General features: G+C 48.4%; 1 protein-coding gene across 1 annotated transcript in view; it reads left to right on the forward strand.

Moving 5' to 3' along the window:
- Nucleotides 1-17,758, forward strand: part of KCNK3 (potassium two pore domain channel subfamily K member 3) — a 98,593-nt gene extending 80,835 nt beyond the window's left edge. The window contains exon 2 of the mRNA XM_081904405.1: nucleotides 16,837-17,758. Coding sequence (XP_081760531.1) covers nucleotides 16,837-17,744 — 908 coding nt within the window. The 3' untranslated portion in view covers nucleotides 17,745-17,758. The remainder of the gene's footprint in view (nucleotides 1-16,836) is intronic.
- The last annotated feature ends 8,495 nt before the right edge of the window (nucleotides 17,759-26,253 follow it).

The following is a 26,253-nucleotide window of genomic DNA, read 5'->3' on the forward strand; positions in this document are numbered from 1 at the left end:
CAGGAAAGCAATTAAATCTGACCCTACAAAAGGGCAGCCAATATTTGGAAAGAGTCAAGCTGTCTAAATAATTGGCACAACTCTTAGACTAATCAATAGGCAAAGACCAAAATGCAGCAGAGAGGAGGTTTCATGAGCTGGGTTCTGTGCATCGATATCCTTAATCTGAAGATTAAGAATAGATTTTGCCTGGCAATGGCCCTGAGACAGAAGAAAATTTGCAGAATGAAACCTAATGCTTGCAATTTGTTACTGGAAGGTTTTGGCCACAAACTAACATAAATATCACTCTGGTGGATTATGGCAGGAGATACGGGCTGGACATTGATTGGGAACAGGTCGTAGCTCAACAGGTAGAGCAGCTGCCTTGCTCTCAGAAGGTCCTAGGTTCAAATCCCGACCTTTCCAGGTAAGGCTGGGAGAGATCCCTGCCTGAAATCCCAGAGATTTCAGAGTGGACAATACTGGGCGAGATGGACGAAGGCTCTGATTGGGTATAAGGTGTTTTCCTATGTCTGATGCCTCCGCCTGCCTGCCTTGCATGGTCCAGGGAGGATGATGAGCAGCCCAGGAAGACTTAACCTCCAATGATTTAACTATAGGCTTAACACGAATCAACAGGGTGATGCAGCAGCAAAAAAAGCTAATGCAATTCTTGTTGTTGTTGTTTAGTCGTTGAGTCGTGTCCGCCTCTTTGTGGCCCCCTGGACCAGAGCACGCCAGGCCCTCCTGTCTTCCACTGCCTCCTGCAGTTTGGTCAGACTCATGCTGGCAGCTTCGAGAACACTGTCCCACCATCTCGTCCTCTGTCGTCCCCTTCTCCTTGTGCCCTCCATCTTTCCCAGCATCAGGGTCTTTTCCAGGGAATCTTCTCTTCTCATGAGGTGGCCAAAGTCTTGGTGCCTCAGCTTCAGGATCTGTCCTTCCAGTGAGCACTCAGGGCTGATTTCCTTAAGGATGGAGAGGTTTGATCTTCTTGCAGTCCATGGGATACGATAGCCAAATATCTCAAGGGCTCTTACATGGAAGGTGGAATGAGCAAGCAAGAGATTCTGACCCAACATTATGGAAATATCCTAACACATTAGGAAGATGGTAAGAGCTGTTAGCAGACTTCCTTGGAAAGTGGCAGATTCTCCTTTGTTGGAGGTTTTTAAGCAGAGGTTGGGTGTCCACCTGTTAGGTGAGAGCATCTTCAAATCTCCGAAGGGCTGTCACATGGAAAGTGGATACAGAAATGCTTCACAAACCCATCTATATGGTGAATGGAATTGTATAACAACAATAGCTATGGAGCAGTTACATAACTGTAATGGCCACTGCTCCATAGCTATTGTTGTTATACAATTCCATTCACCATATAAATGGGTTTGTGAAGCATTTCTATATCCTTTGCTGTGCTGAAGAAGAATTCTATGAAAAAGTGGGTATATCCGGAATCACTGTTCACTACGTCTGTTTGTGGACCACTTTGGCAGTGTTGGACGTCATAAAACAAAGCTTTACGGCTTGTCTTCACCAGATAAGAATCTGACCCTTTGCTTCTTTCAGAGACTTGCATAGTCTACAAAGACTTTCAGAGACTTATAAGACTTATGTTTATTTGGTTCTACATTTTCAAAAGAATCCATCAAGAGTGCACATTTCAGAGATTTATAAGGTTTCTGTTTATTGGGTTTGCAGAGAATGCATATTTCATCCTGTTCTATGTTCCGTATAGATTATATAAAAAGTTTATATTGATATTGCATTGTTGTACTGGGTCATTGTGTTGCCTTGGATATTACTGATAATTGTTTGCAACACAGGGGTTTCATTGTTTGGTTACTACATGGAAGGTGGGGCAAGCTTGCTTTCTCCTGCTCTGGAGGGTAGGACTCGAACCCATGACTTTAAGTGACGAGAAGGAGATTCCGACTAAACACAGGGGGAAACTTTCTGACAGCAGGAGCTGCTCAGCAGTGGAACGGACTCTTCCAGAAGGCGATGGACTCTCTTTCCTTGGAGGTATTTAGGCAGAGTTTGGACGCCATGGGTACTTTAGCTGAAATTCCAGCACGACAGCTCTTACTGTCAGAAAGATTTTCCCTATGATCGGAGGCAGTCATGCTGGCCAGCCTGGGTAGCTCCATTGGTTGGAGCATGGTGCTGTTACTACTAAGGTTGCAGGTTCAAATCTCCATATGGGACAGCTGCCTAGTCCTGCATTCCTGGACTAGATTATCCCCTGGGCCCTTTCCAAGGTTATGATTCTAAGAGTCTGGCTCACAGTTCCTGGGAATCGCAGGCCGGCAGAGTGTTGCTTTTTGGATTCAGGCATCTAATTGGCCCCTGGGAGAACGAGGAGCTGGTCTAGATGGGCAATGGCCTGATCCCGCTGGGGGGCTCACCCTATGTCCTTGTTGTTGTTCAGTCATTAGTCGTGTCCGCCTCTTCGTGACCCCCTGGACCAGAACACGCCAGGCCCTCCTGTCTTCCACTGCCTCCCACAGTTTGGTCAAACTCATGCGGGTAGCTTCGAGAACACTGTCCAACCATCTCATCTTCTGTCGTCCCCTTCTCCTTGGGCCCTCCATCTTTCCCAACATCAGGGTCTTTTCCAGGGAGTCTTCTCTTCTCATGGCCAAAGTCTTGGTGCCTCAGCTTCACGATCTGTCCTTCCAGTGAGCACTCAGGGCTGATTTCCTTCAGAATGGAGAGGTTGGATCTTCTTGCAGTCCATGGGACTCTCAAGAGTCTCCTCCAGCACCAGAATTCAAAAGCATCAATTCTTTGGCGATCAGCCTTCTTTATGGTTCAGCTCTCACTTCCAGACATCACTACTGGGAAAACCATGGCTTTAACTATACAGACCTTTTCCTTAAAGGTAAAGGGACGCCTGACCATTAGGTCCAGTCGTGACCGACTCTAGGGTTGCAGTGCTCATCTCGCTTTATTGGCCAAGGGAGCCGACGTCCAGCTCTCATTTCCATACATCATTACTGGGAAAACCAGAGCTTTTACTTTACGGACCTTTGTTGGCAAGGTGATGTCTCTGCTTTTTAAGATGCTGTCTAGGTTTGTCATTGCTTTTCTCCCAAGAAGCAGGTGTCTTTCAATTTTGTGACTGCTGTCACCAGCTGCAGTGATCATGGAGCCCAAGAAAGTAAAATCTCTCACTGCCTCCATTTCTTCCCCTTCTATTGCAGCGTCCTCCATGGCGCTCTCACACAGAGGACTCCACCTCCTCACCAGCCACCAAATTGAGACCTGCTGAGCTTTTAGGAAGGGGAACAGGAAAACTAGGAACCCCCCTATGTCATTTGGGGGTGCATGGCTGGGAATGGCCGAAAAGCCCTCTCCCAGAGAGCAGGGTTCATGCCTGAAGCAGGATTTCAATTAATCTCCATCTGGCCTGTCCCAAACCACATGTTAAATTATGTTAAAAGGGCTTATTCCTTATATTTCCTGGGGGATTATCTGCATCTGTGTCTAATGGAATCGGCCAGGTCAGCAAAGAGCTTGTGGGGCATCTCCAGCCCCATGGCTATTTTGAAACCTAGAGACATAGCTTTACTGGGAGAAGAGCCTCCTCACATGGAGGGCACACAGGGTTATTTTTTGGGGGGACCCACATTCAGGATTTCTGGTGCATCATGACCATATAGTTCGCCCTTGTAGATTGCAACAGCTAGGACTGTTTAGCTCTGAAACTCCCTTTCTAAAATGTACCAATGGTATGTGGTTCTCAGCACTGGGAATTGTAGAGGTTAGAGGTCACCAGTGTCCTTATCATAGCATCTTGGAGTTGTAGAATTGGAAGGGACCCCAAGCCAAGTCATCTAGTCCAAGGCAGGAATCCCAGCTAAAGAATCCCAAACTGGTGACCATCCAACCTCTGCTTAAAAGCCTCCACAAAGGAGAGTCCACCACTTTCCAAGGAAGTCTATTCCACTGGCTAACAGCTCTTACTGTCTTCCTAATGTTTGGTAGTAATCTCTTGCTTGCTTGCTCCATCTTCCATGTAACAGCCCTTGAGATACTTGGCTACCATATCTCCTCTTAGTGTTGCATTTCCCGTTTCCTTTTTTTGTTAACATGCCTCTTAAGTTATGGTGCCCAGAACTGGACACAGAATTCCAGGTGTGGTCTGACTAAGGCAGAATCGAGTGGGACTATGACTTCCCTTGATCTGGACACTAGACTTCTGTGGATGCAGCCTAGAAGAGCACCCATTTCTTCTTCTTCTTCTTCTTCTTCTTCTTCTTCTTCTTCTTCTTCTTCTTCTTCTTCTTCTTCTTCTTCTTCTTCTTCTTCTTCTTCTTCACTTGTAGTCGAGTAAGATTGTCTTCCATGAACACGGTCTTAACAGTGAGTCCATAAGTGACTGTGGAGGCCAATTCTGGATCCACACGTCCTTCCACAGTGGCGACACAGGTTTACGGGTGGGAGTTGTTCATGCTGTGGATTTGCCAAGTGTGCCTTCCTCTTAGCACGCTTCTCTCTTTCGTCCTGAGTTTGAGCATCTTCAAAGCCCAGTACACCTTTGGTAAAGGCTGTTCTCCAACTGGAGCGCTCACTGGCCAGTGTTTCCCAGTTGTTGGTGTTTATACTACATTTTTTAAGATTTGAGAAGGTGTTTAAACCTCTTTTGTTGACCACCAGCATTCCGCTTTCCATTTTTAAGTTTAGAATAGAGTAGCTGCTTTGGAAGACAATCATCAGGCATCCGCACAATATGACCAGTCCAACAAAGTTGATTGAGTCATGTTAAGCTTGAGGTCCACCAAGACCCATAGATCCTTTTCACATGTACCACTGGTAAGCCTGATGTTCCCCATCTTATGTTTGTGTAGCTGGTCAGACAGGCGTCTCCCTCAACCTGCCCTGGAGATTCCATCAGATGTTTAACCTGGGACCTTTTCATGCAGGGCAGAAGGTCTACCCCTGAGCTAGAGAGTCCTTCCCCAAAGTGCATAGGACAGCCATTCCCACAAGGACGCGGTGTGCCCAGGTGTGACGAAAATAGGGACAGTGTCCCTGGGGAGTGCAAACGCACTATGCATACAGTCATGCTTCATGTTATGTTTGCTTCAGGTTGAACATTTTCAGGTTGTGTCCCACGGCGACCCGGAAGTACCAGAAAGGGTTACTTCCAGGTTTTGCCGCTTGCGTGTAAAATGATGTCATGCGCAGAAGCGGCAAATCACGACCCACAGACGCGCAGAGATGGGTTGTGTTCTGCTCATGTTGCGAACGGGCCTCCGGAACGGATCCCATTCGCAACCAGAGGTACAACTGTACTCACTTCTCTCCCAATTGGAGGCCATGTTAACTCAGCTGGGGGAGAATTTGTATTTTGCTTGCCGGCGCATTGAAGGCACACCAGGAAAGAAACAGAAAGCCAATGCAATTGATGCAGGACCGGTGTAATGTAGTAAGCAAAGCTCACTCCAGAAAGCAATGAAGAGTGCATGGTGGTAATTTAAGCGAGAGGCAATTCAGGCATGTATCTCAGCAGTCAGATCAGCTGCAAATGAGAGCAATTATTGAAATCTCTTGATTTGTGGAGGGGAGGGGGATGGGGTAAGACAGACGGTGGTGCCGATGATTAAATGGGCTGCCTTTTGCTCGGGCAAAACATCTGTAGGAATTTCAAGGCCCAGCAAAATAATCCCGGTCTGTTCAGCAGAACCGTCAGGCGTAGGGTTTGCACAACTCTTGACTCGCCCACAATGGAGAACCTATGGCAAATTGATTCTAGATCATCCCACTTGGTGTCAGTGTCAATGATTGTATTATCAGGAAGAAATAATTAGGGGACTGAGTTGCTGTGATTCAGGGAAAGGGAAAGTTAAGCAGCAGAAATGTTTTTCCTTGGGGCTCTTCGAAGAAAACGAATCTAGCCTGAGGCTGGCACAGGCTCCCTCTTGAGGTCCTCTTAGGTAGCTTCCTGATGACTGGTTTATTGAATTTTCATAGCACTGTAGAGCTAGAGGGAACCTAAGGGTCATCTAAACCAACCCTCTGCAATGCGTTCATCCTGGTTTGTTTGCAGGGGGGTCAGACCAGGGCTTTCCCCCCAGCTGGAACTTGCCAGAAATCAGTTCTGACACCTCTCAGATGGGCGCCATTGCCATTCGAAGAGAACGAGGGAGGTGTTCATGGTGAGTTCGGCCACCTCTTTTTCTAGAACAATAGCTGGATTAGACAACATTATGGCACAAAATTATTCCAAACTTTCCAGTGAACTTCCCCTCCTAGCTCTTTGTGGAAGAAAGTCTTTTTTGGGGGTCAAATTTTTTTTATTACGTTTTACCTAGCAGATTTACATTCAAACATTAAACATCAACATCGACATTAAGGATTGTCTGAATCTTTTGATTCCCTTCCACGATTACCACTATCAATCTTTTTCCAGCTGCTTCTCTTATTTTTCTTAAATAATCCATTTTTACCATGTTTTTTAGTACATTAGAAGCGTTACTCAAATCCTGCCCAAGTTTTTAGTTGTTTACAGTGTTCTCTTAAATACATTATAATCTCCCCCCATTCCCTCTTAAAGTTCTTCTCTTCCTGGTTCCTGATTTTCCAGTCCATTTCGCCATTTTGCCATTTCGTCATCATCTTCATCAACCATTTGTCTCTGGTCTCTGGATTTCTTTCCATCTCTGGGCCAGTAGTATCCGCGCTGCTGTCGTTGCAGACACAAATAATCTTTTCATAGAATCATAGAATCCTAGAGTTGGAAGAGACCACAAGGGCCACCGGGGGCCAACCCCCTGCCAAGCAGGAAAGACCATCAGAGCACTCCTGACATATGGTTGTCAAGCCTCTGCTTAAAGACCTCCAAAGAAGGAGACTCCACCACACTCCTTGGCAGCAAATTCCACTGTCGAACAGCTCTTACTGTCAGGAAGTTCTTCCTAATGTTTAGGTGGAATCTTCTTTCTTGTAGTTTGGATCCATTGCTCCATGTCCGCTTCTCTGGAGCAGCAGAAAACAACCTTTCTCCCTCCTCTATGTGACATCCTTTTATATATTTGAACATGGCTATCATATCACCCCTTAACCTCCTCTTCTCCAGGCTAAACATGCCCAGCTCCCTTAGCCATTTTCTGCTCCCTTTATGATGGAAAGTATAATCTTTTGGAGAGACAAGTTTGTTGCACGAGACCTTCAAATCCATTTTGATTCTGCAACCTGGAATTTGCTTGAAATTCACTCAGAAATCATGAAAGCCCAGAAGTAACCCCCTAATCTTTGTTACCCTGCAAACCACAAAGAACGCCTTTTTATCTTTGTCATGATATTGTGATAGGAATTTTGAGGTCTTAGATATATGTTAAATGTTCATAAGTGTACCAGCCAAGCACATACATAGATCAGCTCAGGAAGACCGAGCTGGAACCATTTTGATTCCCAAAATGACCAAATGTTTTCCCTGCAAGGAGGGAGGGGGGTCAGAGAGCCTTCCCATGGCCTCAGGAATTGAGTACCGTAATTAGCATTTTAATGGGTGACAGACTATCAGGAAAGGCAAACAGATAACCTAGCAAACAAGAAAAACAACATTCAAATTTCTGTTTTAGACCGCCTTTTCTGTGATGTAGGTATGGTGTTTCTAGGGGTGGTCTTGATCTACAGGGTGGCAATTTCAAAAGTCCATATAAGGCCTTGTGGGCCATTGTTCTGGGTTCCTCCTCCTTTCCTGCGTGTGAGGGAAGCACCCTGTTGCAACAGATCAATAAAGATCAGGCTTATTAGCTGCTTTGCTTCTCAATATTCTCTGGTTGGCATCTGTTATTTTCTCCTGCCAACAGGGAACCTACGTGAGGACTCTATATGGGCTCTTGGATACCCCATAAGGGAAAATGGGCAGATTTTTGTTCACAACACTACCCTGCTGAGCCACTGATGTTCCTGCTGCTGCCACCATCATCACCACATCTCTCTCTCTCTCTCTCTCTCTCTCTCTCTCTCTCTCTCTCTCTCTCTCTCTCTCGTCATATTATCCTCTTAAGGCTTTAGAACCATCTGTAATTATGCCTTGCAACTCCAGGGCAAGTTGAAAGCTGATTTCACTGCCCAGTTTTCATTTTCACTGCTGTGGAGATCAGTCAACGAGGAAATTTCCCATCATCCACTCAGGAAGCTCCAAGAGGGTCAGTAGACAGGCCAACACCTTTGGGGGCTCAGCAAGCCTCTTTGGAGCCCTCAAATGGGAACCAGTTGCATTTTGGGAGGACCAGCGAAGATGACTGCCAAGAGGAGGATCATGGGTAATTCTATGGTCACAGATGACGAGGGCAATGCTGACAGTGGGGGGCCTCTTAACTTTCACTTGTCTTAGGAAGACCTCTGTTTTGGAGCCCATTTTTGTCTTTGTGAAGAGGTCTGCTTGTCCAAATTAGAGAAGGGAACAAACAATTTCACTTGGCATAATCTGACAAGTGATGCCCAAATGCCAATGTGTGGGAATGTTCAGGGATGCAGGAGAGGATATATTGTCTGATTATAGCCTTTCCAACTTGTGTTAACAAGTTCACAATTTAGCAGAGTAACATCCCCCTTTTAAAACTTGCAGCGGATGCGTTTGCTCAGGCTCGCTAAAGCCTCTATAATAACTGTTCTGGTGTTTTCCCCTCATTCCCTCATAAAAGATAAGACACAACACAGTCTTCTATAAAACTATAAAAAGTATAAAAAGAGTTTACTCACTCACATTCTGTTCACAGATGAATCCCAGAAGGCAGACTTAAGTTACAAAAGTAATATACACCTGGAAACTATCTCATAAGGAGACAGTCTCTTTGTCCTCTCTTGGCCGGAGCCAAGAGAGCATTTTTGGCTAAGCAGATGTTGCTTCTTCGACGAAAGTAGTCAAAGAGAGAGAGAGATGGCTGCCTGCCCTGTGCTCATGTTGTTACCTGCACAGGTGAGGCCACACCCACCTCTAGTCACATGCAGAGGAAGTCTGTCCCAGCCCAGAAGGAAACAGGTAGTTGACCTGCTGGCTGGACAAACATTCCTCCTCATGTGTAAACATGTTCACTCTAGGAAGGTTGTACTTGACTGCCCTTGTGTTTCACATCCCACACAATGGCCCACAAAACTCCTTCCCAGCATGTGCTCATCGAGGTAACATTTGGTTACTCCTTTCCTGACAGAGATGCCAGAGTAACAATTCTCAGAGTGTGGTGAGGATGCAGGCTGTTCTTACTTTATCTGTAAGCTACCTTGATGCCCTGTCAGCTGAAAAGGTGGGGCATAGATTCATCATCATCATCATCATCATCATCATCATCATCACAATGAACTTCTCCCTGGTTCTCTTGGAATGGCAATGGTACCCATCTGAGAGGTGCCAGAACTTAGTTCCGGCGAGGTCCAGCTGAAAAACGGGGGGTTTGTCCAGCCCTCTTTTAACCCACCCCAGTTCGCGACCATCACTCCCTCTTGTGGCGGGGAGTTCCACAGTTGAACTCCATGCGCTGCACAGAAGAAGAAAACCCCTTTTGCCTGCCTCTAACCTTCCAACGCTCAGCTTCCCTGGATGCCCAAAAGTTCTAACGTGATGAGAGACGGAGAAACACTTTTCTTCCTCCACTTTCTCCACGCCATGCATAATTCAGGACTCCGTGCATAAATATGTCAAGAGTCTCTGCCAAGAAAACTTGAATTCTGCGCCGTTTATGCATTATTTATCAAAATGGCACCCGCCGGCTTGTTTTTCGCACACGTGCCCAGGGAATAGAGGTGGGAAGTGTCCCACTTTTACAAGAGATAGTCCTCTACTTGAAGAATTGCCCGGTACGAGTCTCGGGGAAAGGTACACAGGGGCCTTGGACTGGCCAGGGAACAGGGAGCAGCAGGGTGGACCAGCACAGACCTGGCCAGAGTTCTGGCCACAGTCTCTTGTTCCCCAGATAGTGGGATCATGTTGTTTAGTCGTTTAGTCCTGTCCGCCTCTTTGTGACCCCCTGGACCAGAGCACGCCAGGCACTCCTGTCTTCCACTGCCTCCCACAGTTGGGTCAAACTCATGCTGGTAGCTTCAGAGTGGCTGGGGAAACCCAGCCAGATGGGCGGGGGTACAAATGAATTATTATTATTATTATTATTATTATTATTGAATTGGAAGGGACCCCATGGGTCATCTAGCCCAACCCCTTGCAATGCAGGAATCTCAGCTAAAGCATCCATGACAGTTAATTTTCAACCTCCAAAAAGAGAGAGCTCTTCTTGCTTTTTATATAGCCCTGTGGAAAGCCTTCAAGTTATGGCCTTTTCATCGTACATAGGCACTTCCACGTCAGTGCAAATTAAACCAATTATTCTCCAGCTCCCTCAAGCGTCCTCATAAGGCTTGGCTTCCTTGATCAGTCTTGGTCGCCCTCCTTGGCCCATTTTCTTCCATGAGTTGTAACTATTTAATTTACATGCTGCTTAATGCCTTCTAAGCAGTGTAAAAAAAAAAACCCACCCATTATGTAAATCTTAAAATAGGAGTGCCCATCATATAAATCCATCCAACTTTGAAATTGAAATGTCAGAATGGAAAGCTCCACAATGAGAAGACACAATGTTGTGCTTCAAAAAATGAGAGCTGGCTGGAGATGTCCATGGCGGCAGATAGAGAGTCGTGGAGCACTAAGACTCGGGGGGGGGGGGCTTATTATTATTATTATATTTATTATAATAATAATAATAATAAATATAGTATTTTATTTATACCCCGCCCTCCCCAGCCAGAGCCAGGCTCAGGGTGGCTAACACCAATAAAATTTCAGTAAAAACATAATAGGGAAAAAACCCAATTTAAAATACAGGTTAAAATGCAATTTAAAATGCAGCCTCATTTTAAAAGTAGCCCATAGATCAACCACCGCTTCCGTGCAAATTAAATTGAGAAACATCTTTCGCCGACTTCCCTGCCTGCCGAAGCCAGCGGCAGAGTTATTGGGGAGCTTCCTCAAACATCATGAAATTCAAATGATTTTTTTTCTTTTTTAATGGAATGAAGTGTGTGCCCAATTGAGGGATCCTTCTCTTACCTGTCTTGAATGAAGTTGCGAAAATATAAATAATAATAAAGATGATGGTGGTAATAATGATGATGATGATGATGTTGATGATGATGATGAAATGATACATTCAAGATGGAGCAAGCTTGCTTCCTCCTGCTCCAGAGGGTAAGACTTGAACCCATGGCTTCAAGGGACAAAAAAGGAGATTCCTACTAAACAGTAGGAAGAACTTTCTCACAATAGGAGCTGTTTGATTATGGAACAGACTCTCTCAAAAGTGGGTGGACTCTCCTTCCTTGGAGGGTTTTAAGCAGAGGTTGGATGGCCATCTGTCATAGATGCTTTAGTTGAGATTCCTGCATCACAGGGGGTTGGACTAGATGACCCTTGGGGTCCCTTCCAACTCTGTGATTTTATGATTATTAGCTCCTACAAGTCTACATCCTGACCTGGCCACCAGGAGGTCCAATTGAATTGAATGCAGCTTACTTCTGAGAAGTGCAAGCTGGGTGACGTGCAAATTTACATGCTGTTTCTCTTTTGTCCTTCATACTCATGGACGGCCTTACTGTCTTCCATAAATTTGTCCGATCTCTTTATTTGAATTCCATAAAGGTAAAGGGAACCCTGACCATTAGGTCCAGTCGTGACCGACTCTTGGGTTGCGGTGCTCATCTCACTTTATTGGCTGAGGGAGCCGGCGTACAGCTTCCGGGTCATGTGGCCAGCATGACTAAGCCGCTTCTGGCGAACCAGAGCAGCGCACGGAAACGTCGTTTACCTTCCCGCTCGTGCGGTACCTATTGATCTACTTGCACTTTGACATGCTTTCGAACTGCTAGGTTGGAAGGAGCAGGGACCGAGCAATGGGAGCTCACCCCGTCGCGGGGATTCGAACTGCCAACCTTCTGATCAGCAAGTCCTAGGCTCTGTGGTTTAGACCACAGTGCCACCTGTGTCCCTATTTGAATTCCATAGTAGCCTATATATTCACCTCTCTTGCTTAATGCACACTGCCTGCTATGTGTGCAGGCAGTAATGTAAATTGAGTTGTTGTTGTTGTTGTTTAGTCGTTTAGTCGTGTCCGCCTCTTTGTGACCTCCTGGACCAGAGCACGCCAGGCACTCCTGTCTTCCACTGCCTCCCGCAGTTTGGTCAAACTCATGTTTGTAGCTTTGAGAACACTGTCCCACCCTATCGTCCTCTGTCGTCCCCTTCTCCTTGTGCCCTCCATCTTTCCCAGCATCAGGGTCTTTTCCAGGGAGTCTTCTCTTCTCATGAGGTGGCCAAAGTCTTGGAGCCTCAGCTTCAGGATCTGTCCTTCCAGTGAGCACTCAGGGCTGATTTCCTGAAGAATGGATAGGTTTGATCTTCTTGCAGTCCATGGGACTCTCTTCCCCATTACAAAAGGCCAGGGCTGGATTGAGGTTGGATGTGGCCCTCAGCTCCTGAAGGGAATGGGGCCCTTTCTATGTCCAGCTGTCCTTTGCCAACAACAAATTGTCTCTGTTTTGTATATGCTCTATGGTCATTTGTGGACCTCATAGGTATCTCAAGCCATTTGCCCATGTTGCCATGCAACCAGTCCATGCAGAATGTGGGGACCCTATATATAGAAAGGAGCAAACCAGGGATATTTTAGGGACAGGCTAGCAGGAGGAGCCCATTACTTACATCATAGGAGCCTACACAACACAAAACACTGTTGCTCTATGTGGGTTTTATTTCATTTGTTTTTTCATCTTATATTTTGGAAATATACATCCAGTTTTTTCCCCTTTAGATTTTTTGGGGGCCCCCACATAAATCTGGGACTGCAAAGGGCCAGCAATGGGGAGCAACCTAGCTGTCTACTTTGTCTCGAAGGCCTGGCTTCTCCCGCCCAGTAACAACCATGGCTGCTGAGATTTATGGATATTGTCATTTCTTGTATCCGATTTAACTAGGGATGGAAGGACCTGTCAATTCATGATCTCTCACTTTCTCATTTTCCCCCAGTCTTAAACACAGTCCTCTGCATCTGGTGGCGATTTGTGATTACCAATGAAAATTTGTCAGGATTTGAGTACAAATCTGTCCTGATAAACACAGATTTATATGCAGCCTTATCATTTTCTGCAAGCCATTTCCCCTCTTTTTTGGGTACGTTATTTGCACTAATATCGTCATTCTTATGCACATGCTTCCGTAATATTTGCATTTATTGCTTGGTTGGAGCACTGCATTGCAAAATTCGGCTATGTGCGAATTTTGAAGGACGTCTGAATCTCAATCTGCATATCGCCTTGGAAAGTGTGGACTGGGTAGAGCTGGTTTTAAACATGTTCTGCATTGGATTTCTCCTCCACTCCTAGATTCGACTGCCTGAAATTTCTGTTTGGGTGCAAGCATCAAGCAGTCTTCCAAATTGAAGGGGGGGGGCAGAAACTGTGCCCCCATGCCCAATGGCAGTAGCCTGTCATGCAAGCCCCCTGGAAAACCTGACCTTTAAAGCCTTTGTCCGAAACTGGAACGAGAGTTTTTGCTTTCCAGTTCCGTACATCCCAGCTGGCAAATCAACCACGCTTTGTGAGGGAGAACCAGAAGGAGAAATATCAAGAGGTTTGCCTCCTTCCCTGCAGTGGGTGCTGAAATCAGCAGAGGGGGCTCTCTTTGTAGTTCTTCCATCCTCAGAGGCTCAGGGGTGGTTCTGGTCCAGCAGGACATGGTCTTCTCAGTGGTGGCCCCTAAGCTATGGCACCTTCGTTGCATGGCTTCTAAAGGTTGTGGAAGAAACACCTCTTTGCTCTTGACACTGGAGTAGTATGTTCTTAGAACCCACCTTGTCTTTAGGGTCGAAAGTTGTTTCAGCTGTTGAAAGGCGGTTGGAGGATGGATGGCGACCAACAGATTGAGGTTGAATCCTGACAAGACAGAAGTACTATTTTTGGGGGGACAGGGGGCCAGCTGGTGTGGAGGACTCCCCGGTCCTGAATGGGGTAATTGTGCGCCTGAAGGACCAGGTGCGCAGCCTGGGAGTCATTTTGGACTCACGGCTGTCCCTGGAGGCACAGGTCCATTCTGTGTCCAGGACAGCTGTTTACCAGCTCCATCTGGTACGCAGGATGAGACCTTCCCTCCCCGCAGACTGTCTTGCCAGAGTGGTGCATGCTCTGGTTATCTCCTGCTTGGACTACTGCCATGCGCTCTACGTGGGGCTACCTTTGAAGGTGACCCGGAAACTACAATTAATCCAGAATGCGGCAGCTAGACTGGTGACTTGGAGCGACCGCCGAGACCACATAACACCAGTCTTGAAAGACATTCATTGGCTCCCAGTATGTTTCTGGGCACAATTCAAAGTGTTGGTGCTGACCTTGAAAGCCCTAAATGGCCATGGCCTAGTATACCCGAAGGAGCATCTCCATCCCAATTGTTCAGCTAGGATACTGAGGTCCAGCGCCAAGGTTAAAGTTACCAGATTTTTTCCAATGAATCCGGGGATGCTTTTCAACTTCCTACTAAATAGATGGATTTTGTCAGGGGACTGATTAGTAAATCCGGGGAAACGGGGTTGTCTGGTAACCTTAACGGGGTTGTCTGGAACACCTCCCATCAGATGTCAAGGAAATAAACAACTATCTGACTTTTAGAAGACATCTGTTTAGGGAAGTTTTTAATGTTTAATGTTTTATTGTGCTTTTAATTCTGTTGGGAGTCGCCCAGATGGGCGGGATACATTGTTGTTGTTGTTGTTGTTGCTGTTGTTTATTTTTAATGTTGTTTTGTAATGTCAAAGAGATAAACAACTACCTGACATTTAGAAGACATCTGAAGGCAGCCCTGCTCAGGGATGTTTTTAATGTGTGACATTTCAATGTATTTTTAATCTTTGTTGGAAGCAGCCCAGAGTGGCTGGAGAAACCCAGCCAGATGGGCAGGGTACAAATAATAAATTATTATTATTATTATTAAATACTGTAATCTGCCCTAGTGCCAGGCACTGGCTGGATGAAGAGGAATGGTGGAAGAACGAAACCCAGGGAAAGCACAGAGGGAGATAATTTGGATTCTGGATCCTAGCGGTGGCAATAGCGGTTTAGGCCCACACCCCAGAGGAGGGGAAGAGCTGAGAAGTGCTGGAGGCTGGGATCCAGTATATCTGAAGGAGCGTCTCCACCCCCATCGTTCTGCCCGGACAATGAGGTCCAGCTCCGAGGGCCTTCTGGCGGTTCCCTCATTGTGAGAAGTGAGGTTACAGGGAACCAGGCAGAGGGCCTTCTCGGTAGTGGCGCCCGCCCTGTGGAACGCCCTCCCATCAGATGTCAAAGCGATAAACATCTACCTGACATTCAGAAGACATCTGAAGGCAGCCCTGTTCAGGGAAGTTTTTAATATGTGACATTTTAGTGTATCTTTCATCTTTGTTGGAAGCCGCCCAGAGTGGCTGGGGAAACCCAGCCAGATGGGCGGGGTACAAATAATAATAATAATAATAATAATAAATAATAATAATAATAATAATAATAATAATAATAATAATAATAATAATCTTGGAGAAGGCGAAAGAGGAGGAAACAGGCTCCACCACAAAGACACCCTGACAGCTTCTCTTCTGAGAGCCGGCAAGCCCCCTCCACTCCCAGAACAAGGTGTCTGATGCATGTTGCAGAGCGGAGAGCCAGGCAGACACAGAGAGGGTCCCTTGGGAGTTGCGTAGACAGAGTGAAGTGCCCGACTCAGAGGGATAAGGAGAGGAGGGGGCAGAGGCGGCGTTACAAGCCAGTCCGGGCAACCACTTCATCTAGACAGGATCAACCCTGAGAAGTCTCCGTTCTGCTTCCTTAATGGAAAAAACACATGAATTAATTGTAAGTTAGCTGGTGGTTCCCTGTCTTTCCCTGATCTGTGAACGACCTGCTCTCCTTGTCAGCTCCCTGACAGTTGGACTTTAAGGTGAAGAGTACAGTGGATTCTCGGGTTGCGAACACGATCTGTGCAGGACGCACGTTCGCAACCCGAAACGTTCGCAACACACACGGGATGCAATTCGGCGCTTCTGCGCATGCGCGACTGCCGAAACCCGGAAGTAACCCGTTCTGGTACTTACGTGTTTCGGCGGTCCACCACCCGAAAAAACGCAACCTGAAGCAGACGCAACGTGAGGTATGACTGTACTTAACAATAAATAACTAAATATGTGATTCTGCGGGGGAAGCATACCTCGGGCACTTTGCATAGCCACACCACACTCCGTGACTTTGTTCCCCTCCGATTCCCCCCTCCACCCTTCCAAGTTTCCGTTTGCGCATCCCTTTCTCCTCCCCACACAGCCCTCCATGCCCCATACGGTGAGTCCTACAGCAAGGTCAACCCCCCCGTGTCCTGACCCCCCCCATTCTCCCCTTTGCCCCCTCGCTTTGCTCGAGGTGGGCGCTGCTCCTGCCTGCAGACTTGGTGGTGTGGCTCTGCTGCGTGCCCAGGCTGAAGGGATTGGGGTGGCGGCATTGGCGGCAACAACATCATCATGGCGATGGAGCCTTGTGGCTTCTCCGGGCTCTTGTACCAGAAGCAGGAGCACATGGACCGGAAGAGGAGGACCGTGGCCCAGACACACCACCACCGAGTTTGCAGGCCAGAGCGGCGCCCATCCCGACTCCCCTCCCTTCTCTTCGGCTGCCATTTTGGATGAGGAGGAGGAGGCAACTCCCAGCATGCCTGCATGCCGAGCCCAGACGAGGAGGTTGGAGGCCCATCTCTCCACCTTCCTCCCCACCAGCAACCGGTCCCCGTAACCCGCGAGGCGCTACTGACCGGGCTTGCCTCTGCTTTGTGTCTTTGTTCCGCAGGGTACGGCCACGCGGCCCCGAGCACCGATGGCGGGAAGGTCTTCTGCATGTTCTACGCCCTGCTGGGGATTCCGCTCACCCTGGTCATGTTCCAGAGCCTCGGGGAGAGGATTAACACGCTGGTGAGGTACCTCCTGCACCGCATCAAGAAGTGCCTTGGGATGAGGCGGCCGGAGGTCTCGATGGCCAACATGGTGACCATCGGCTTCTTCTCCTGTATCAGCACCCTCTGCATCGGGGCCGCCGCCTTCTCCTACTACGAAAACTGGACCTTCTTCCAGGCCTACTACTACTGCTTCATCACGCTCACCACCATCGGCTTCGGAGACTATGTGGCCCTGCAGAAGGAGCAGGCCCTGCAGACTCAGCCCCAGTACGTGGCCTTCAGCTTCATCTACATCCTCACCGGCCTGACCGTGATCGGCGCCTTCCTCAACCTGGTGGTGCTGCGCTTCATGACCATGAACGCCGAGGACGAGAAGAGGGACGCCGAGCACCGGGCGCTGCTCAGCCGCAACGGCCAAGCCAGCAGCGTCCACACCACGGACACCACGGCGTCCTCCACGGCCGCCGCACTGGGGGGTGTGGGGGTGGGCGGCGGGGCCGGGGGGCGTGGGGGCCTCCGGAACGTCTATGCCGAGGTCTTGCACTTCCAGTCCATGTGCTCCTGCCTCTGGTACAAGAGCCGGGAGAAGCTGCAGTACTCCATTCCCATGATCATCCCCAGGGACCTCTCCACCTCGGACACCTGCATGGAACAGAGCCACTCGTCTCCGGGGCGGTACCCCGAGACGCCGCCCAACCGGTGCTTCTGCAACGCCCAGCGATCGGCCATCAGTTCTGTCTCTACAGGCCTGCACAGCCTCTCCGCCTTCCAGGGACTCATGAAGCGGCGCAGCTCGGTCTGAAGGCTGGCAAGACCCTCTCTCCGGGTCCTAAATGGTAGAGGAAGGGGAGGAGGAGATCGGTGGGGGTGGGTGGGGAGATAGGCAGGCAGAGACCCCAGGAAGGGAAGGAACGATACCCACCGTAACCGAAAATTCATACAGGTGACAATCTAAAGGGAAGGGAAGAGTCAGCAGCTGGGCTGGGCATCGTGGGTGTCAGCCTAGGAGGACAAAGCAAGAGATGGGTTGGCTCCCTGGGTCACGGGGAAACCGAGTCATGGGGAGCTCGGAGGGGGCTCAGCTGCAGAAAGGGGGGGTGAGATATGGAGGTCAAGCTGCTCCAGAGGGGTCAGCTGCTTCGAGCCCATTCTTCCCTGGAAGGGAGTCCTGCCAGCCACACTTCTGAATGCTCCCAGTTGCAGCAGCTCCGCAAAAACGTGAAACTTGAAAATTGGGATCGCCCGACCCCATGGGAGTGGGGTATGGGATAAAGTGGGGTGGTGGCGGCGGATTTCCTGGCTGAGTGTGATTTATACCTCTGTGTAGACTGATGGAAGGACATAGCATCTCTCCTCACCCCTGGCCAATAAATGGGGGGAAATTAAGTTCTGGGTCACCCCACGCCATTCATTTCATTCCCTTCATTTTAGGGGTGAGTTAGCTCCTTTCTCCCTGTGTGGAGGGATTTGTGCATTGGAAACGGGGAAGGGAACTCTGACCCTAAGTGTACAAATGTCTTCAGTTATGAATGGTGCGTGTCGGCGCTTGGGTGGCCAAAGGCGACCACTGATGTGCTGCGTCCTGTTCCTTCGGGGCGATCTCCACTCCAGGGGACAAGGCCGTGCAAAGCAGCTCCTGGGTCGCGCACCTCTGGGCTTGTGTGCTTTCCGCAACGCGGATGAACTCGCCCCTCCTTGCAGCTTTATACAAGACCTTATATGCAAGAGTACATGAAGCCCGTGAAACACCCACGTCCTGCTCCATGGGGCTCAGAGCTGTGCCCCATATCTCCCCAGTCTTGACCCACCCCTCCCTCTTTTTGTCCTCAGCCCCCACAGCTTCCTCTCAAATCCGTCTCTGTTTTGGATCGCGGTTGCATTGCTCTTTTCTTTAGGCACAGCGCAGGATCATGCCATTAATGTCCTGATTTGTGGGGGCAAGCTCTGACCCATCACCCCTGCAGCCAAGAGATTCCCACTTTTCTAGGAACGGCTGTTTTCCTGCAAAAATGCAGTAGCCATACAAAAGAGTGGTATTTAGCAGGCAAAAATGACCCAGTGAGAAGTCCATTGACCCCACCAGCCTGTTGCTCCTGTTGGAAAACCAGCCACCTCTCCGCCATTGATGTTGGCCAAGGGCCTTGGAACGAACCTGCAAAGCCGCTGGGGGCATGCTAGAATGGTGTGGGGTCAGCCAGACCAGTGGCCCCCTCCCTCTGCCAACTCTCCCCAAGAGCTGAAACACATGATCAGAGAAGCATCCGATCTGCCCATTTTGGTTTCCTCATCTTTTCCAGTTCAGTTCTCCATGATTCCACACCAGTTTGTGATACTATTTACCTGCCTTACTGGATCAGAATTTTAAAAGCGACACAGAGATGGGGCTTCCTGGAGTGGCCTCTGGTTCTTAGAATCATAGAACTGTAGAGTTGATGTCAGCCTCTGGTGTGAGCCAACAGACTTGCGCTGCCACAGTGTGGGACGCCAAAAGTGTGGCTTTTGGCCCAACACTCTGGGGCGGCTAGAGCACTGGAGCTAAAATAGGACATCTATTTTAGAGGTTGGGATCAGAAGCTACTTCTGTAGATTCAGAATGTCCCACTTAAAACAGGACAGTTGCGCAGGATGTGTCCCGCACCTTATATTACAGTCGTACCTTGGTTGTCAAACGCCTTGGTACTCGTCCGTTTTGGCTCCCGAACGCCACAAACCCAGACATGAATGTTCCAGTTTGTGAACGTTTTTCGGATGCTGAACCTTCAACGCTGCTTCCAGTTGAGTGCAGGAAGTTCCTGCAGCCAATCAGAAGCCGCGCCTTGGTTGTTGGACATTTTGGAAGTCGAACGGACTTTTGGAACGGATTCCGTTTGAGAACCAAGGTACCACTGCCGTTGTTTCAGATGGTGGAAGTTGTGGCAGTGGGCGAGGGATTGCAAAGGAGGAGGAGGGGTCCTAGCACTTCTCTTCCGTCTCCAACGTCCTAGGTCAGTCTGGGAGCGGACGCCATCTTGCCACTCCCTTTGGGCAGCACAATGATTGGGGCTGGCCTTAGAGGCCGCTGTTCTTTCTGAGTGATGGTGGAGAACCCCTGTCCCCATTCTCTCCCTTCCTGGGGCAAGTTCCACTGACCTCGCCCTCCGTCCGTGGCCTGCTCTGGACCTAAGAGCATTAAACTTCCTCCCGAGCATCCGTTGCTTCTCCTTCTGCACATTTGCTGAACATCGGTGTGCAGAGCACTCTGTGTGTCGTGCAGCGGAGGGAATTGGGAGGAAAGTACACAGAGGAGAGAGAGAGAGAGAGGGAGGGAGAGTGAGAGAGAATCACAGTCCAGCTCTGCTTCCCAAGTAAAACAGACTCACGCACCAGCGAGCAAATTAGGCTAAGACGGTCTTAGGCGAAAGCTTTTTATATTTCTGCCCATGTGACCCCGGCCGCGGCGGCAGAGGCAACCCGCGAAGCGTCACGTAGGCAAAGGAGGAAGTCGAGGCCGGCTGGCTTGCAGACGAACCCTCTGGGATGCCGCCCTGTGCCCTGTGGCTGGTTCCAGAGCGGCAAAGCGTGGAGGGGGAAGGTGGATGGGTCGATGGAGGAGAAACGATCCCTGGGCTCTTTTCGGAAGGAGAAATGCATCTTTCTGCATGCGTGTGTGCATGTGTGCAATTCACGGCCCCGCTCGATAAAAACCCCTTTTCTGATCCGTCCATTTTGGCAAAGCTGTACAGGCCTCTTAGGAGGCAGAATTAGGCCAGGAAGCATTAAGCGAGCATATTGCTCTCGCCGCTGTCAATCATGCCCATCCTGCATCGTTAAGCAATAGTGGCTTAACGGGGAGGGGGAGGGGAGGGGAGGGGAGGCACTGAGCGAATGAGATCTTCCCTCACGCATTTCATTACCTGGGAGTAAGAAGGGAGGCGAGAAAGCAATATCTGCCGGCTGGCTTAAATGAGCCACAGTTTCTCAAGCGGAGGATCAATTGTCCCTGGAAACCCTGATCCAAGAGGAGCAAAGTCTGGGTTGCAGGATCCCAGGAAGTCAGGATTCTGGTACCAAGACATGCCAGGGTTCAGCCCAGCACAGGAGCCCTTATGCTGCCTAGCAGTGGCTGTCCAGGGTTCCAGGGACGAGTTCTGGGCAGGCGCTCTGCACATGCTCAGATGCCCTTTTTTCGCAATTCAGATTCAGCATTGGGAACACAATGAAGCCCTGGCTCAGGACCTCAAAGATGGCATTTAATGAAACTGAAACATGGCAGGGAGGTCTTGCACCCCTCCTGTGTCCCTGGCCTTTGAACCAACACGCTGCTCTCCTGATAATGCCGGTCTAGAGTTCTGATCACTCCCGGCCAGCCGCTGGGGATTATGGGAGCTGTAGTCATATAGCATTTTCACCTATCTGTGTTCTTCCCAGCATTCCTCATTAATTCCTTGCCTTTTTAAGGCAACATTTCACAACAGAGAACTGCATGCACCCGGCAACACGTACCTGGGTGACTTTGAATCTACGTGTTGTGTGAACAACTCCCATGGAAGTCTCTTCCAGCTCCACAATTCAACAATTCTGCGGTTCTAATCCAGGCTGCCTCAACCTCGGCCCTCCAGATGTTTTGAGACTACAATTCCCATCATCCCTGACCAGTGGTCCTGCTAGCTAGGGATCATGGGAGTTGTAGTCCCAAACCATCTGGAGGGCCGAGGTTGAGGGGTAATCCCTCAGGAATACCCCTCTTCATGAGACCCTGAAAATATGGGTGCCCCCAGGGTGACAAAGAGGGCAGTTCCCACCCCCTCCATATGAACCATAATCTCCGGATCCCCATTTTTCATTCAAAAATTCAAGAATAAGTTTCTAGCCTTTGTAGAACCTGAGATAGGAGGCACAACGTACAGGTGCTTTTCCAATTTTTTGGGGACTGTTAACTTGCTCTCTCTCTTTCTATGTTTTCCTTTGCCCCCATCCCCTTGGAAAATCCCTGATTGATGCCTGGGAATATCTGTTTGTCTGCAGGAGGCAAGATGAGTTTTTTGTTCTGTTCCAGCAAGGCTCCCCTGATTTACTTTCACCCATTTCATTTCATTTTTAAATTTGTATACCGCTTTTAACTCACCCGAGTCACAAAGCGGCTTACGTACAATAAATAATGCCATAGCAAAACACCGCAATCACAACATAAATCATGTAAAATAATTAACAAATCATCGGTAAAACAACCTCCTTCGATAAAGCACTGTTAACGAAACAGCTTAACAAATAGGCTAAACAGCACGAGAAAAGTCGTATTATAAAATCATCCTGAATACCATCAGTTTGCTGCGATTCCTGCATCTCAAGAGGTTGGGCTGGATGACCTTTGAGGGTCCCTTGCAACCAATTTTATGGTTATACCAGTAACCCTGCAATATAGTATGTGAACCTCAAATGTGTGTTGATCACTATGGTTCACTTCGTGGAAATGTTCAGGGAGGCAGGAGAGGATATATTGTTTATTAATATCCTTCCTAACTTGTGCTAGCAAGTTCTATAACTTAGCTGAGCTTCACTTTCCCCTTTCCAAACGCACAGCGGGTAGCTGGTTGCAGGCTCGTGTGAGCATCTCACTATTAGGTTCCTGGTAAGTTCCCTTATATCCCTCTTAAAAGAATAAAAACGCCACAATCTTGTGTAAAGTAGTTTACTCACATTCTGTTCACAGTTGGATCCCTGAAGGCAGACTTAGTTACAAATATATACATGTGGCTGTACCAGTATTCAACTGGCTGGACCAAACATCCCCCTGCATGTCCACTCTAGGAAAACGAGGAATGTTGTACTTGACTGCTCCTTATCTATCACATCCCATACCCTAGAGGCAATTAGTCACACACACCTGAGCTGCGCAGGGAGAAATGAGTCTCAATTTACAAGCCCCGATCCCTGCGTCGCACGGGTTCGACTAGGTGAGCTTTGGGTGTCCCTTGCAACTCTGCAACTCTATGCTCCTAAGTCCGATTGAGCTCAACAGGACTTAACATTGAGATACGTGCAACATAAATGACCCATGCCAGGGTCATTTTGCGGTAGTTGGAGGTTGTCCATGTTCAGACAGCAGGACACACACACACACACATGATAATGTGGGTGCAGCAAACCCCAAATTATTTCCATTCAAGCTCCTTATTCTTGATCCACTGCTTGTTTCCGGGGAAACCCTATATTCCACCCGCCTTTGCACATCCAAGGAAATGAGCGCAGTTTCCTCACTTGGCGCCAGACGAAACCAAGGCAGATCAAGAGTCCCTAGTCACCCCCAGTCTTAAACTCAGAGCCTCCTAATTATTCCGAGACGGAAGCAACTTGCAGGGTTATATCCCCCTGCCCCATCAACGGATCTGGGTTCACAGTCTGTTTTCCTTGAGCTATCAGAAGTGATTCTGCTGCAACGAATTAGCTGGGCAGCTAAAGTCTAAGGGAAAAAAAAGTGTTTTTAGAGTTATTTCCCTGTCCTGCTTCGAAATCAGGGACTTTTGCTGAATTCCTCGACTGCAGGGGAATTCCGCAGGGCTTCACTGCTGGTGGGGGAATAAAGATAGAAACCAGAAAAATGATAATAATCAGCCGCAACACCCAGAGGCAATGAATGAGAGTGGCATTTGAAAGCTGTCTCAGGGGGCTTGGCCACACGCACCTTTCACCCAGCTCTTTCCTGACACAGCTCTGTGCTTTAAAGCTCCATCTGCCCCCCCCCACGAAAAACCACTCTTGAGAGCATTATCAGAGCAAACGTCAATTCAGGTTTCCTGCGCATTGCTGTTTGCTCCGATTCAGCTTTAGAGATCGAGTTTCCGGGGGGGGGGGGAGGGCAGTGCTCGGACATTGAGGTTTAAAGTGTGGGAATGTTCAGAGATGCAGGAGAGGATATATTGTCTGATTATAGCCTTTCCAACTTGTGTTAACAAGTTCACAATTTAGCAGAGTAACATTCCCCTTTTTAAACTTGCAGCGGATGCGTTTGCTCAGGCTCGGTAAAGCCTCTATAATAGCTGTTCTGGTATTTCCCCCTTATTCCCTCATAAAAGATAAGACACGACACAGTCTTCTATAAAAGTATTAAAAGAGTTTACTCACTCACATTCTGTTCACAGATGAATCCCAGAAGGCAGACTTAAGTTACAAAAGTAATATACACCTGGAAACTATCTCATAAGGACACAGTCCCTTTGTCCTCTCTTGGCTGGAAGCATCTTTGGCTAAGCAGATGTTGCTTCTTCGATGCATGTAGTCAAAGATAGGTAGCCGTGTTGGTCTGCCATAGTCAAAACAAAAAAAATTCCTTCCAGTAGCACCTTAAAGACCAACTAAGTTAGTTCTTGGTATGAGCTTTCGTGTGCATGCACACTTCTTCAGATACACTGAAACAGAAGTTTCCAGACCCTTCTATATAGTGAGAAGGTGGGGAGGGGTATTACTCAGAAGGGTGGTGGGAATGGGTGATGGGCAGATAGCTGTGATGAGCCTGTTGACGACTCTTAACTACTGCAATAGGTCTTACAGGAAAAAGCCAGGGGTGAGAAGGGGAAAAGTGGCTTTGTCATGTATAATGAGATAAGAATCCAATGTCTTTGTTCAGGCCAGGTTTCTCCATGGTTTTAAGTTTGGTGATAAGTTGCAATTCAGCAGCTTCTCTTTCCAGTCTATTTCTGAAATTCCTTTGTAGTAAAACAGCTACTTTGAGATCTTGTATAGAATGTCCTGGGAGATTGAAGTGTTCAATCATCACAGCTATCTGCCCATCACCCATTCCCACCACCCTTCTGAGTAATACCCCTCCCCACCTTCTCACTATATAGAAGGGTCTGGTGACTTCTGTTTCAGTGTATCTGAAGAAGTGTGCATGCACACGAAAGCTCATACCAAGAACTAACTTAGTTGGTCTTTAAGGTGCTACTGGAAGGAATTTTTTTTGTAGTCAAAGAGAGAGAGATGGCTGCCCTGCCCTGTGCTTTTGTCGTTACCTGCACAGGTGAGGCCACACCCACCTCTAGTCACACGCAGAGGAAGTCTGTCCAGCCCAGAAGGAAACAGGAAGTTTACTTGCTGGCTGGACAAACATTCCTCCCCACGTGTAAACATGTTCACTCTAGGAATGTTGTACTTGACTGCTCTTGTGTTTCACGTCCCACATAAAGAGTGAGCCATGCCTGGAAAGAGTGGAGGAAATGTACGTGTGAACAAGGAAGTGTGCATTAGCTGAGATTCCTGCATGGCAAAGGGGTCAGGCTAGATGACCCTTGGTAGCCCCACCCCCAACTCAACAGTTCTATGATTCCTACAGCTTAAGAGCTGCAGTGATTCTCTCACAACCAGCTGGGAGAAATCATTGAGACTGGGTGAGTGGTTTATGGTGCAACTGGGGGGGGGGGAAGAGGGTAGACAGAATCATTGAATCGTAATGTTGGGAGGGACCCTCAAGGATCATCCAGTCTAACCCTTGCAATGCAGGGACCTCAGCGAAAGAATCCCTGGCTGACATGCAACTGGGAGGGCCAAGGCCACTAAGCAAGCCAAAGGGAGGTGCCCGCTGTTTCTTCACAGGTGCACTGCCCCATTGCTCTGATGGGCAAGCTGATCCCAAAACACCGATCAAAGAGAAATGCTTTGTTGCAAAATAAATCCAGAAATTCAAAACGCAAAAAGCTGGCCTTCTACTCTGTTGCAAGACTCTGCTGTGAAAGAATGAAGTCTGCCAAACGCAAAAAGGTGAAGCCTCCGGACGTGTCCCTGGCCGGAACTCGAACTCGTAGCCTCCTGCGCTGGTACTGGCACGCTGCTCCTGCCCATTGCTATGCCTCTGCTTTGCCAAAGAGCCGCTCCGCTTTCCTTTCCCGGCTAACGCTGCGCACCAAAGGCGGTGGCTCAAGTCAGGGGGGAAAGAAATCTCAGCCTAACTAACCTAAGCACGAGATGCATTGCAAATTGGGGTTGGTTTGGATGACCTTCAGGGGTCCCTTCCAACTCTGCAGTCCTATCATTCTATGCTGCAGCTCCATGACCGATGCAGCAAGATGCTGGGAATCAGGCTGGGGAGATGCTCAAGACTAGGACTGAGCCCTGCGGCAATATTCCCTTCCTCTTCCTATTCATTTTATGGGCCAGCCCACTTGGACTATTGGGGTATTTTGGGGGTTGGGGGCAGAATTCAAAGGTCACGGGGGAAATGGATCAAGCCGGTGTTTCGGCTTGCAAAGTTGCAAAGGTGACCCCGCATTTTGCTATTTTTTCACAGGCGAAGAAGAATTAACCCTAACCCTCCCCAATTTCTAATACTTGACAACGTT

The sequence above is a fragment of the Podarcis melisellensis genome (genome assembly GCF_964234715.1).
Source record: "Podarcis melisellensis genome assembly, chromosome: 3".
Taxonomy (NCBI): domain Eukaryota; kingdom Metazoa; phylum Chordata; class Lepidosauria; order Squamata; family Lacertidae; genus Podarcis; species Podarcis melisellensis.